At 34.6% G+C, this 12,267-nt stretch overlaps 1 protein-coding gene across 1 annotated transcript; it reads left to right on the forward strand.

Moving 5' to 3' along the window:
• Positions 1-915: 915 nt before the first annotated feature.
• LOC130817636 (protein SEEDLING PLASTID DEVELOPMENT 1) lies at positions 916-9,771 on the forward strand. Its single transcript, XM_057683463.1, has 9 exons — positions 916-1,653; positions 3,545-3,759; positions 4,077-4,227; positions 5,888-6,079; positions 6,585-6,747; positions 6,963-7,192; positions 7,863-8,039; positions 8,116-8,238; positions 9,156-9,771. Exons 1-9 carry the CDS (start codon positions 1,285-1,287, stop codon positions 9,462-9,464), a joined length of 1,929 nt encoding a protein of 642 aa, XP_057539446.1. The 5' UTR covers positions 916-1,284; the 3' UTR covers positions 9,465-9,771.
• The last annotated feature ends 2,496 nt before the right edge of the window (positions 9,772-12,267 follow it).

Raw genomic sequence — 12,267 nt, forward strand, 5'->3', positions numbered from 1 at the left:
TTAAAACATTGCACATTACAAGTAGTCTTATTCAATGCAACATGCATAAGAGTATTTGTATTCTTTAATCATCGATCAATAATAGTGATATTGCTTTTCCCTCAACAGTTTCTGTTCATAATGGACATGAAAATAAAGTTGTAGGTGTAGTGTTTGCTTACCCTTGATGTGAAGGCGGCAAAAGTATCGATCTTGGGTTATGTTTGTCAAATAATTCGATAAATGCTCTTGAAAACGATCAATAGTTCATGGTTGCTTTGTTATAAAAAATTTCAATTTTGAAATTTTGATCTTAAAATGATCAACTCAAACCTTAAAGTGATTAATTATAAAATTAATTTTAACCTTAAAGGTGTCAATTATGACCTTAAATAGATCAAGTACTGAGCGCATATGAAAAAAACTATACTTTGGCCGATTGGGCTATCCGTCTCGTAATGAGACCATTGCTCCCAAAAAGACTGATATTTTTATTCTCTCGACTTACCCTATAACAATTAATTATTTCCTCAATTCTATTTAATTTGCATCATTTGTGAAGTTAGGTTGTTTTATTCATTTTCCATCATATAATTATTTGAAAACACTATTTGAAAATACATCGTTTTCTTTTTATCTCATTCATACATTATGACCTCCTTTTAATTTCATACATGCAATTCAATCATTTATTACCAATTTTCAACTTTTTTTTATTAAAAACTATCTATTTTCTTTTGCTATGAATACTAATTTGATAAAATAAATAGAAAATATTAGAAAAAATATATTATCTACAATGATTCAACCTTTTACTATTTTTCTATAAATAATTTTGCCTATTATCTGCTCAAAGTATAGTAGATGTGGAAGGGGATGAGTGGAACTTTGGTTATTCAAATTACTATATATGCCAGAAGCATATACATAGTAAATATTAAATTAAATTATATTATATAATAATCTGCAAGGTTGAATTATATTCGATAATTTTGTGCTGAATAAATTTCATTACTTTTTTTGAGGAAATATTCAGTGTTACGTAGAAAATTGAAAGTGTCCACAAACAAAAGCTCAAAATCGTATTGCTGTTCCTGCAGCCACTAAAAAATGCAGAATTCAGGAAACCAAAAATCAGAAAATTAAATTCACAATTTCAAATAATTACAAATTCATATTCAAATTAGCTAATGGGAAGCAGATGATCATTATCGATTAATATTATGCAATTCTATCATACAACTATTTGAATTCTGAAGAAATCGTCCTTTTCTGCCATTGTTGTAGAAGCACAAGAACTTCTCAATGCTACTTTTCCCGCCAAAACCATCATTTTCTCCCTCTTCCCTCAAATTATTCACAAGAACCCATAATCCCAAAATTCTCCTTCAAAATCTATCTGGGTATCCGAGAAAATATCTAGGTATTGTTTCTTGTTGCAGGAATTCCGGTTGCTTAGTTTCGGATGATGGGTCAGAAGCGGAATTGGAAAGGATGGTGGCGCTGTTGCCGGAAGAGATACGGTGTCGTTTGAGGAAACATCCGGAGTTGGATAAATTGATGGAAGTGGTTATGGATTTGGGTCGAACACCGTTAGCCCGTTTTCCTTCTGGTGATTATGAATTGTCGGATTGTCCAATTACATTTCAGGACCTTGAATTTGCTACTTCTCAGGTACTCCTAATACATAGTTATATTGTATTTCGAAAGAAGTTATGCAAATATAGAAACTACTATTGTCTATTTTGGTTATGTTATGAATCAGGGAGGAGTTGAGAACTTGAGGTAATCTCCTCCTGTTATGCTATGACATTTTGGGTCCCGTGTTGGAGTTTCCTCCTATGAGAACTTGTGGCAACCTCTTGGTTGGAGTGCTTGACTTCTCTTATTGGGCATAGCTAGTATTTCTAGCCTACCTTGGGCAAGTCTATATGAGACCGTCCCACAATGAGATGGGGTCATATAATCAACCCATATAAGCAGCTCATTTATCTGATTGATTACGTTTAAAATTGGAAGTCATTACTTATAAGTGATCATTTAACACTCCACTTTAAGGTTATAATTGATCATTTTAAGATTGTAAGTGATGACTAGCTATAAGTGATCGCTTTGAGACTGTAAATATACATTGGGTTAGTCTAGTATTGATGGTCATATCGGAGACTGTCTTATTTCAGAATTTATTGGGCTGTTTGGTTGTCTAGGGGGTACAACCTCTTCCAGGTTTTGGGCCGAATGTTGAGCAGATTGTTCAACCCTTTGGCTTTAGCTCTAGAAAAGCTTTGGTTATTGTTGAGTCCTCTTTGGAAATTCTTAGCGGAAAAATGGCGCATTAATAATGACAGACTCTCCTTCTAGCGCCTAATAGGAGCAATAGTGGTTGTGTTATAATGGAGAATGTCACTATGTATTTGTAGCAAATGATCATCTTGGAGCTTATGAAACCTCGACAACTAAAGAATGTCTTTCTTGACCTTGGTGCTACGTGTAATCATAGTTTGTCCCACACCTTATGCTTGTAGCTTATTCTTTAGAGTCAGCTTATAGTAGACATGACTCTCTTCATTTGTGGTGAACTATGCCATTTAATGCAAAGGATGTCTTTATGTCCAAAGTAAAAAAACTTGCTGCTTTTGTCAGAATAGCAACCTTATTCTTCTCACCAAAGTGGGCTGGCAATGTAGCTTAGTGTTCCGTTGCCTCGATTCATTTAATGCAACATTGTTAAATTTTGGAAGATTTCTTTGATGTAAGGGATTGGAAACCCGAATTAGGGGTTCCTAGATGCGACACATATAGATTGATTGAAGTAGAACCCAAAACATGACATGTTTGGCTATTATGAGTTAAGGACTGAGTTAGTGTGTTACCTAATAATTTATGAATTTGCAAAGTCACTAAAATGGGCTGAAAATAGCCAAAAATGGTTTATTAATCCCGTTGTTTAAATTGCAAGGGGTTAGGGAATGAGGTCACATTGACCCTCCAAATTCTATCTAAGTAGGAGCCACTAATGGCAATGGGTGATGACTGATGAATGTTGATCACATAGTTCCTTAATTTGCAAAGGCTTTTCATGGAGATGATCAAATTGATATCTAGAACATTTGATTACATGTATTTGCTACCTGTGATACAGGTTTATATGTAAAAGGAGTAATAAATATGTCTTTAATCATTAATGGGATGTCCTTCGTGCGTATCTTGGGTTATGAATCTGCAAGAAGTCATTTATTTTCTTTTATATTTGATGCCACTTATCCATTATTACTAAGAGTAGATGATGTCATGAAGATCTTTGGGGTAAGTGCCTATAGTCTTTGTGGCGCGTCAGTTGTGCAACCTTATGCCTTGGTAGTAGAAAGATGACTTGCTAATTGGGAGGGGAAATGGTTAATTAGTTACAAAAGAAACTTTTTTCTTGCCTATGCATTTCTAGTTGCTTCACCTAATTTGGGATGAGGGAGTATGTTTTGAATCTTGCCTCTTTTGAGTTGTATATCTTCTTTGGATATGGCTCTTGTGTGATGATGTCAATACCTGAAATTTGTTCTTGTCTTAGGTTGGTGATTTCGCAATTGATAACCGAGCGGGCCTTAGTCGCACATTACATCGGATCAGTGCGATCAGGAATAGGAAGAATGCTATTATCGGTCTGACTTGCCGTGTAGGAAGGGCCATCACGGGAAGTGCAGATTTGTTAAGAGATTTGGTCAAAGATGGAGCTTCATTGTTGCTGATAGGGCCACCTGGAGTGGGGAAAACTACAATTATTAGGTCAGTATATCTCAACCTATTTCCACCATTGCAAGCGTTTTTTCCATGTAGTATCTATTGTAAATTGCTGTGAATGAGTAAAACGTGATCTTTGGTATCAACTATTACTTACGGATTGACCTTGGTAGTTGATGTTGCTTGTTTAGAGACTTTATCCTTGGCATCAATTATGGTTCTGGTGTGTTATTTGAGTATGCGCTCTTGACAATGTTTGTCTCAAACATTGAATCTTAGTAGTAGGATGCTTACCCTAAGTGAACTTGTTCTTTATTAAAATTCATGGTCCATCATGTCCTTTTCTTTGATTCTTTTTGCAGAGAAATAGCTCGCATGCTTGCTGACGATTATGAGAAACGTGTGATGATTGTTGACACTTCAAATGAGATTGGTGGGGATGGTGATATACCTCATGCTGGTATTGGTAGTGCTAGGCGAATGCAAGTGCCTAATGCAGATATGCAACATATGGTAATAGCTCCTTCACCAGGGCCTTCCGTCTTTCAAAGATTACATGACTATGATGCAGAAAACGGATTCTTTTTTTTTTTTTTTTTTGTTTCAATCCCTTGCTGGATGCGGATTTATTATATTTTCTTCGTTTTGGGGACAAGAAAAAGCTGTTAAAACGCTAAGGAAAAAAATAGAACATGCTTCCTTACTGCTCCCAAGAAGTATACATAAAAGCTCGTAGGCATTACACCTTTTTTTTTGTTTTTGCAAAGGAGCCTAACCTTAAGAGGTCTATACCTATTTCTGTTCATGGAGAAGGCTTCTTCCCCTCTCAAATCCCTACCCTAACTCTAACTCTCTTTACAAGAACATTTCTTGTAACTTGTTATCTGTTATGGTTTTCTTTTAGTTGCTACATGAGCGATCTCTTATTTGGTTAGTGATGTAGTAGTGATTATTTGTCTATGCCATAGAGAAAATAGAAAAAACAATTGGGGATGTTTTTTTTTATATTATCATCTTGAGAGATTTTATAGAGTGTGGATTCAGAGTCTCAAAGGTTAAGACCGAACCTGTCTACTTTTCTGGCAACGATAGTGGTTGATGTGCGAGCGAGGGTGAGGTTCATTGGGGCAAAAACAGTTTTAGGTGGGGAGGGAGGTATATTTCCCGTGAACAGTAAGCTAATGATACTATCTTGTTTTTGAGCACTCCAATGACAGCTGTGAACAAGTCCCAAAATTTGAGACGTTTTGTGGTTTGCAATTGTTGGTGCCAGAAACAACTAGTTAAGTGGTACATGGTGTGCTGGTCAAAAGGGTGGGAGGTTTGTGTTCTGGGAGATTGATGCCTAACCATGGAATAAAAACTCCCCCATTACGTTACGTAACACCTGTTATATAACCTGTTTGGAAGTTGCCACGACGTTAAATCCTGTTATATAACAGTTCACGAAATTTCATGGTCAAAACGTCGTGTTGACCGTTATATAACGTGTAACACCCGTTATTTTATCGTTATAACTATATTTCACCATTACACGTTATTTGTTTTTGCATTAAAGTTTTATTAATACCCATTACCTTTAATTATTACAATTACTTAATTTATAGTTACTCATAGTTTTAGTTGATAAACAAAATAATTAACTAATAACTAATAAGTTAATTAATTATACACTAAAAGAATCAAATATTGCAATTATAATAGCTAGTTGCATATAATTGCATAATAATAGTAGTTCAACAACAAAAATGCTACTATATGTTCAAAACCCCTTATATGATTTTTTTTACAAAAATCACGCCGCATTGGCCGCAATTCGCATTATTTCTCCTTTATAGCCTTTTTCCACGACACCGCGACCGTTTCCGCAAACGCATCAGCGACCGCAATTTTTTTCCATGTGTCTAACAGCCTAAGGAATAGTGTTTCGGATCTGGTTGGGATTTGGGACGGAATTTTCCTCGTGAATCAGAGTGTCTTAAGTGACATTAAACATAAATATTTGAAATTATTTGGTAGTTCAATTTACAGGGACACCGCGCATTCATGTTTGAGTAATTATTTCCTTTTTATGGTTCTGTTTTCTTCTCATCGCATAAATTGCAAGTGCAGTAATCTCGTTGGTCTATTGCTGATCTCATCAAAAAATAAATAGCTACTTTATGTAATCCAGGTATTGATAGAAGCAGTAGAAAATCACATGCCTCAGGCGATTGTGATCGATGAAATCGGCACAAAGCTTGAAGCAATGGCTGCAAGTACCATAGCTCAGCGTGGAATACAGCTTGTTGCCTCAGCTCATGGAATCACAATTGAGAACTTGATCAAGAATCCTGCGTTGGATATGCTTATTGGTGGAATACAAGTAATCATTGAATAGTTGATTTGATGCTCCTTATATTTATTGCATAGTTTCCTGCAATAATAGTTCCCTTGCTGCATTTTTATAATTTTTCACTCTATGTTAAATTGGTAGAATTTGGTGCATTGAATAAACAGATACAACCGTTCTTTTGATAAGAGTCTTCTTAGAAGAAACCGTGTTCGTAAGTAAAACAGCAAAGTACTGTTGTTTTTAATATATTCAAATACATAGTGACTAACAATAAGTTTGAGATATGATATATCTTTATATTGGCTGGGTATATCTTGCTCAATCCCGAAACAAACAGTTCGCATTTCAAGTGAACAAACTCAGATTATACTGGCTGAGTATTTCCTTTCTTTTCTTTTCTTTTCTTTTTTTTTCTAAATACAACTATAGGAGTTTATTATGCTGGTCACAAAAGTTGCTATAAGAAAACAACTTTCAGCCCTGCAATCTTGTGATTTACTTGATTTAATTGTTAATTTCGTTGCTCTATTTCCAGAGTGTCACTCTGGGTGATGAAGAGGCTAGTAGGAGGCGTGTTCAGAAAACGATTCTGGAGAGGAAAGGACCCTCAACATTTCATTGCGCAGTTGAGTTAATTTCAAAGTCTGAGTTACGTGTGCACCGAAGCTTAGAAGCTACTGTCGACGCCATCCTTGCTGGTATTTATATTATTGAGTTTTATATCAGATTTGTCTTCAAATGTTCTATTCTTATCTACCATGTGATGGTATGAGTTGGTATATGCCGAAATTATGACATAATTTGATTATTTGATTCATCAGTGGACTATTTACTGATTGGGGCTCTCCAATATTGCAAATTAATTAGACTATTACATTCTTCTTTTTTCATAGTTCTGAATTGATTCATGCAGGCCGATGCCCAGACTTCACAGTACGAAAAGTGGATTTTCATGGACTCCAAGGAATGGAAGTTGGAGAACCGTTGCTTTCCGACTCCAATGGGAATAATGTGCTAGTTGAACACGAAAATGTTCCATTTGAAACCGCAGAAATTGCTGAAAATAATCACCTTGTTAGTTCTGCCACACCTCATGAAGAGCGTTCTGATGATGGGAAACCCCTTTGTATCTTTGTCTATGGTGTAAGATGTCATTTTAGAAATTTATTTATCTCCTACTTTTGCTCGTGGGATTTTCAAGATGCCATGTTGCTAGTGTGTTTGAAATCGTTTTCTGTAATTCTAATCAGACCCCATTCTTGAGTTTTTCAAATGTATATTCAAATTTTATTCTCAAAATTTTCCTTTGGAATATATAGAATATCAAAAAAAAGGATGTCATATTTGAGTTAGATCATTGCATATATAACCAAAAACACTATCCAGTAAAAAGTAGAAATCATCCTTGAGACTGTTGAAAATAATTCACATGTGAGGAAGATCTCACATCGCTAAAAGAGCGGGTTGTAGACTTGTATATAGTACTTGATGGTTGAATCTCCTAATACCATATGGTTTTGGGAAAGAGTAAACATCATCAAGTGTGTATGCAAGTCCATGCTCATTACCTGTGGGTTAGTGGGCCCGAGCCTACGGGTGCCCCGTGGGTGCATCCACATGAGTGAGCCTATGGGGTGATTCTATGACGAATTGTCACGGCCTAACAGAGACTTAGTGATTTGTAGCATGGAAATTTTTGTTAGGCTGATGAAAAATATGTATTCTTGTCTATTGTCTATTGCGGTCATTTGTAAAACCCATTATCGCTCCCTCTCCCTTTTTTCTGACCGTTTTGTCTTTCAAATAATATTAGATCTTGGAAGCAACTGTGGTCCAAGGGATCAAAAAGTTGAATTTGGATGATGAAGTCGAGTTGACTGATAATATGAGTGAAGCAGATGTACTACTAGCTCTACAATCCAAGCTTAAGAAGAATCCAGGGATTCAAGCTGTTGCCAAATCTCATGACAAACCTCTATATGTGACAAAGGTATTCTTTCCTACTTTTGGCCTCTATATGCCTCTTTTGATATAAACATTTCACCTGGACATTAGATTTCTTGCAGACTAGCTCTTTGGTCCAAATAACTAAGGCACTTCGTACATTAATGGCTGACTACGAGGACTCATCAATGAGTTTTGAATCTGAGGGAAGATTTAAAAGTTCAGAAAGGATTGATGCCCTTGAGGTAATAAATTTAGATTGAACTTGGTGGTTCTTTTAGCTTGTATAACTTCATGTAATCGAAGTTTTATCCAAGTGAAGGTTTTACTCATAATTCCAACGGCTCCTATGCTTTACATTTCTAATATGTTCAAAATGCTAACTTCCAAGTATTTAAAATACTTCTATCCGATAGTTTTCGTTAAAGTATAGCATATCGTAAGTGGTCAGGAAATTATATACTCAAATAACTTTTTCTTCTATCTTAAGTTGTGAATCGTTCTTTCTAATAAAGTGTGGGCTGTTTTTATTTCTTTCTATTATGTCCTTTACCATGACCCCCATTTGTTTAACCTATTATGTCATTTTAGGTTAACGAGAGAAAAACCAAAGTAGGATATGCTATCTACTAAATACTAGTATGTAAGTTTTATGTGTTGGGATAGTTTATCCCATATCGACTAATTTAAGATGGTTGTGCATACTTTATAAGTTATTGGAGTCTTTCTTCTCATCGTCATATGGTTTTGGAATAGATATATTTCCTTGGCTTATGAAGTTTGTGCTCCTCGTGTCTTCCCCTTAATATGCTGGCATTCACAATAATAAGTCCAGCCTAATTTTACATTATGTTTCTAGGCCTCTTTGAGAATTATGGAATAAGGGTGTATTATGACGCTCAAAATGTTTCTAGTGTACTGTATTTGGTTCTCTTTCTTCGAAGTCAATTTGCAGGACAGATTCAAGTTGTATGGTTGAAATTGTGAACGGAACGATTTGAAAAGCTAGCTTTACCTTTTCTTTACGCATTTCTTTTTATTTTTAAAGCCACCCTTTCAATTACTGTTTTAAACAAGTCTATTGAATTGGCAGCAATATAAGAATATGTAGGATTTATTCTTGCACTCATCAAGGTGATGAATTATGATTTCATCTCTGCAGGAAGCACGAATTGCTATTGAGAAAGTTGTTATCCTCAAAGGGGAAACTGTTGAGCTATTGCCGAGACCGTCCCACATATTGTCTCTTCAAGTGGACCTAGCTCAAAAATATCAGCTGCAGTCGGAGATCGTAGGTCTGGGACCAGAATCACGCCTTCGTATAATTCCTGTCTATACAAACACCAACGGGAAACAAAAGGATAGAGAGGTAGCTGATGATGTAACCACCATTGACGAATCCCTGGACATCGATGACAATGCAAATGGCTCATTATACACTCTTGATCGGTTACCTTTATTGCCAGACTAGCCATCAAGTTGACAACAAATTTATTCCAATCTAATAAGTGAGACTTTCTTACTGTATATTATTTGGAACCAGTTAATCAATCTGTTTAATCTCTCTCTATATCTCTGCTGTTTCTTTCATAGATCAAAGATCAGATTTAATGTCAAGATTAGGTCTATTTTTCTCCTAAATATGAGCAATTATCATGTCTATAGCCTTTGTGTAATAAAATCTGTATGTTTCTGTCTTGAATCTGATTAATTATCTAATTGTTTCGAATATAGACGTTCATTTTGACTTCTATGAATGGAAATACTAGTTTGACTAATCACCTTTAGCTGCAGTTGTTTTTCAATGTATTTTTCCACAAGACTGCTTTAACAGGATCGCTCAGAATGCTGGCCAGACTTTGAGAAGATATGAACTCACAGAATTAGATGATAATGTATCCTGACATGAACTTCAAGGTTAGTATTTAGTAGTTCCATCTGTACTTTGTTTTTTAAAGTGTGTATCTTTAAACTAATGTGTTTGCAATGCTTTTCTGTTCTCAATGGAGCCAAAGATTTATAGTATCTGATTTCGTATTATAATAGAATATAGTAAATGACTCAGTAAACCACGTGCATTCCTTATTTATGTGAATTGTGAAGTTGCAATGATGATTGCTATAAGGGGTCGATCGGAAACAGTTCTTTGTTGTTACAAGGTTAAGGTTGTGTACGTCCAACTCTCAAAGTGTCCCTAGATGAGAGCCTAAGTGTTAGCCAGTCAACGACATTCAGCCTAGGAGTAGGACACAGATTTGGTCACACCATTGAATTGTGGTAGCAGGTATATGTACAGACTACAAATTTAACTCTAGGTTTTTGTTGTAGTAATTTGCCGATTCAGCCATCTATATGATGAGGTAAAATAATGGAGTTTTACTAGGTGAAGAGAAGGGACCCGCACTTGATATCTAACCTATTTAATGGCATTGAAGTAATGGAATGTTATTGTATGATAAGATATTGAAGAAAATTAATAATGTAAAATGATAAAATAAAAATGGGTAAATTGTTAATAATAAACCAATATTTGCTTGATCCGCTGAAACAAACTTACATATTATTTAATTTTAAATAAATCCATCTATTAGGTATATTTGCTAGAAAAAACAGACCTATTATTTACAACAATCTTCAAAGCTTCTTTGTAAGTCAAAAATTAGTAATAAACAATAGTTTAGTGTATTTTTAGCAATTATACCGAATAAATAGATTTATTTAAAAATAACAATAATTAAGTTTATTTTCAATGGATGAAACAAAAAATAATTTATTTTTTACTATTTGGCCAATAAAAACCAATAATGCATTATATACTATAGTAAATGGATCTAACTTTAGGGAATGGGATTTTTCTTTTCTCCCACCAAGCAAATGAGATAAAAGAAGTATTATCTGATAGGTAACATAATATATGGATAAGTATAAGTTTATTGATAAAGCCAACCCTATAACTTAATGTGCTCCTTCAGCTAAGCTTACTGGTTAAAACCATATTCTTAATTGAGAAAATGCCATTTTAGTAGAGTCATATTATGTCCCTAGAGGCTACTTTTGCAATTTCTTATTCATAAAGGTAATAATATTATATAATATAATGCTGGCCACTTTTTTAATGATACTGAAGAGAGTCAAATACTTTTTTATTACATGAATACTCTCAACTAATGAATGAGTAATGTCAATTTATATGTAGGTGAAGGTGATGGACTGCTATAAAAATTGGGATGTCATTTTCTATATACTATCTGTAACTCTGTAAGTGACATGTCAATTACTTAGTTTTCTTGCCTTCTTTATTGATTTTGCACTATTTTCTATTTTCTTTTTTAGTAATGGTCTCACTCTCATTCTATAAATCTGTTTATTTAGGTTTTCGGGTTGATTTTGGTCAGATGTTTCGGGTTGGTTTAAAATCGAATTTTGTGTCTATATTGGTTTTTACATAGTTGTAAATCCATTTTTAAGTCGGGTTAAATCGGGTTCAGTTACAAGGTCGGATGGATATCAGATCATCAGGTTTGTTTTGAACACCTCTACTCTCCATCTTAACCACTCATTTTTTTTCCGTTTCCACTCATTTTGCAATAGGTGCAAAATATGGAGAGAGGGTGTATTAGTTACATTCTTAAATTGAAACCTTAAACTATGGGATAAGATGAGTTTAACGGCAGAACAATTTAGTGCAGCCCCTTTCAGTTTGACTCACTTATGACTCACTCACCTTCACCTTCACCTACTTCATCTTTATCTCCCAACTTTCGGTTGGATGTGAAACCTCTTATCATTCTCTTTTCATAATTGTATCCATCTATCCATCATCACCTTTTAGTGGAGGTGAACTTCACTTTAATCTTGCATCTTACGTATGTAGATTTTATACGGTACTACCTCTTTATCAGTTTGGCCCAATATAGTGTCGTATAATTCACGAATAAAAAAACGAATTATATTTGGATTTGAATTATTTTGGCAAATTAAGAATTCAAAAAGTGAATTAGTTGATGAATTACGCTACTGTGGCCGAAACCATAAAATATTCCTTAAATCGGCCTAAAACACGGTTTTTACACCTCAACGATGAGCTTGATATATATTTGGTAGATTTGGAAACCTCAATGACTTGATCAATAGGAGTCGGTGCAGCCTTATTTTTGCACTATTTATGACCTCATTATTTTTTCTAATTAGATATATATTTAGGTTAGTTCAAAATCGGTTGTTGAGTCCATATTAATTTTTACATTCTTTTAAATTCATTTTGAAGTCGGGTT

The sequence above is a fragment of the Amaranthus tricolor genome, chromosome 7, assembly GCF_026212465.1.
Source record: "Amaranthus tricolor cultivar Red isolate AtriRed21 chromosome 7, ASM2621246v1, whole genome shotgun sequence".
Lineage (NCBI taxonomy): Eukaryota > Viridiplantae > Streptophyta > Magnoliopsida > Caryophyllales > Amaranthaceae > Amaranthus > Amaranthus tricolor.

Excerpts from the sequence above, each read along its gene's own strand:
- LOC130817636 (XM_057683463.1), top strand. The coding sequence starts at position 1,285 with ATGCTACTTTTCCCGCCAAAACCATCATTTTCTCCCTCTTCCCTCAAA. Across the intron at positions 3,760-4,076 it reads GGGAAAACTACAATTATTAG|AGAAATAGCTCGCATGCTTG; the intron begins GTCAGTATATCT and ends TTCTTTTTGCAG. Across the intron at positions 6,080-6,584 it reads TGCTTATTGGTGGAATACAA|AGTGTCACTCTGGGTGATGA; the intron begins GTAATCATTGAA and ends CTCTATTTCCAG.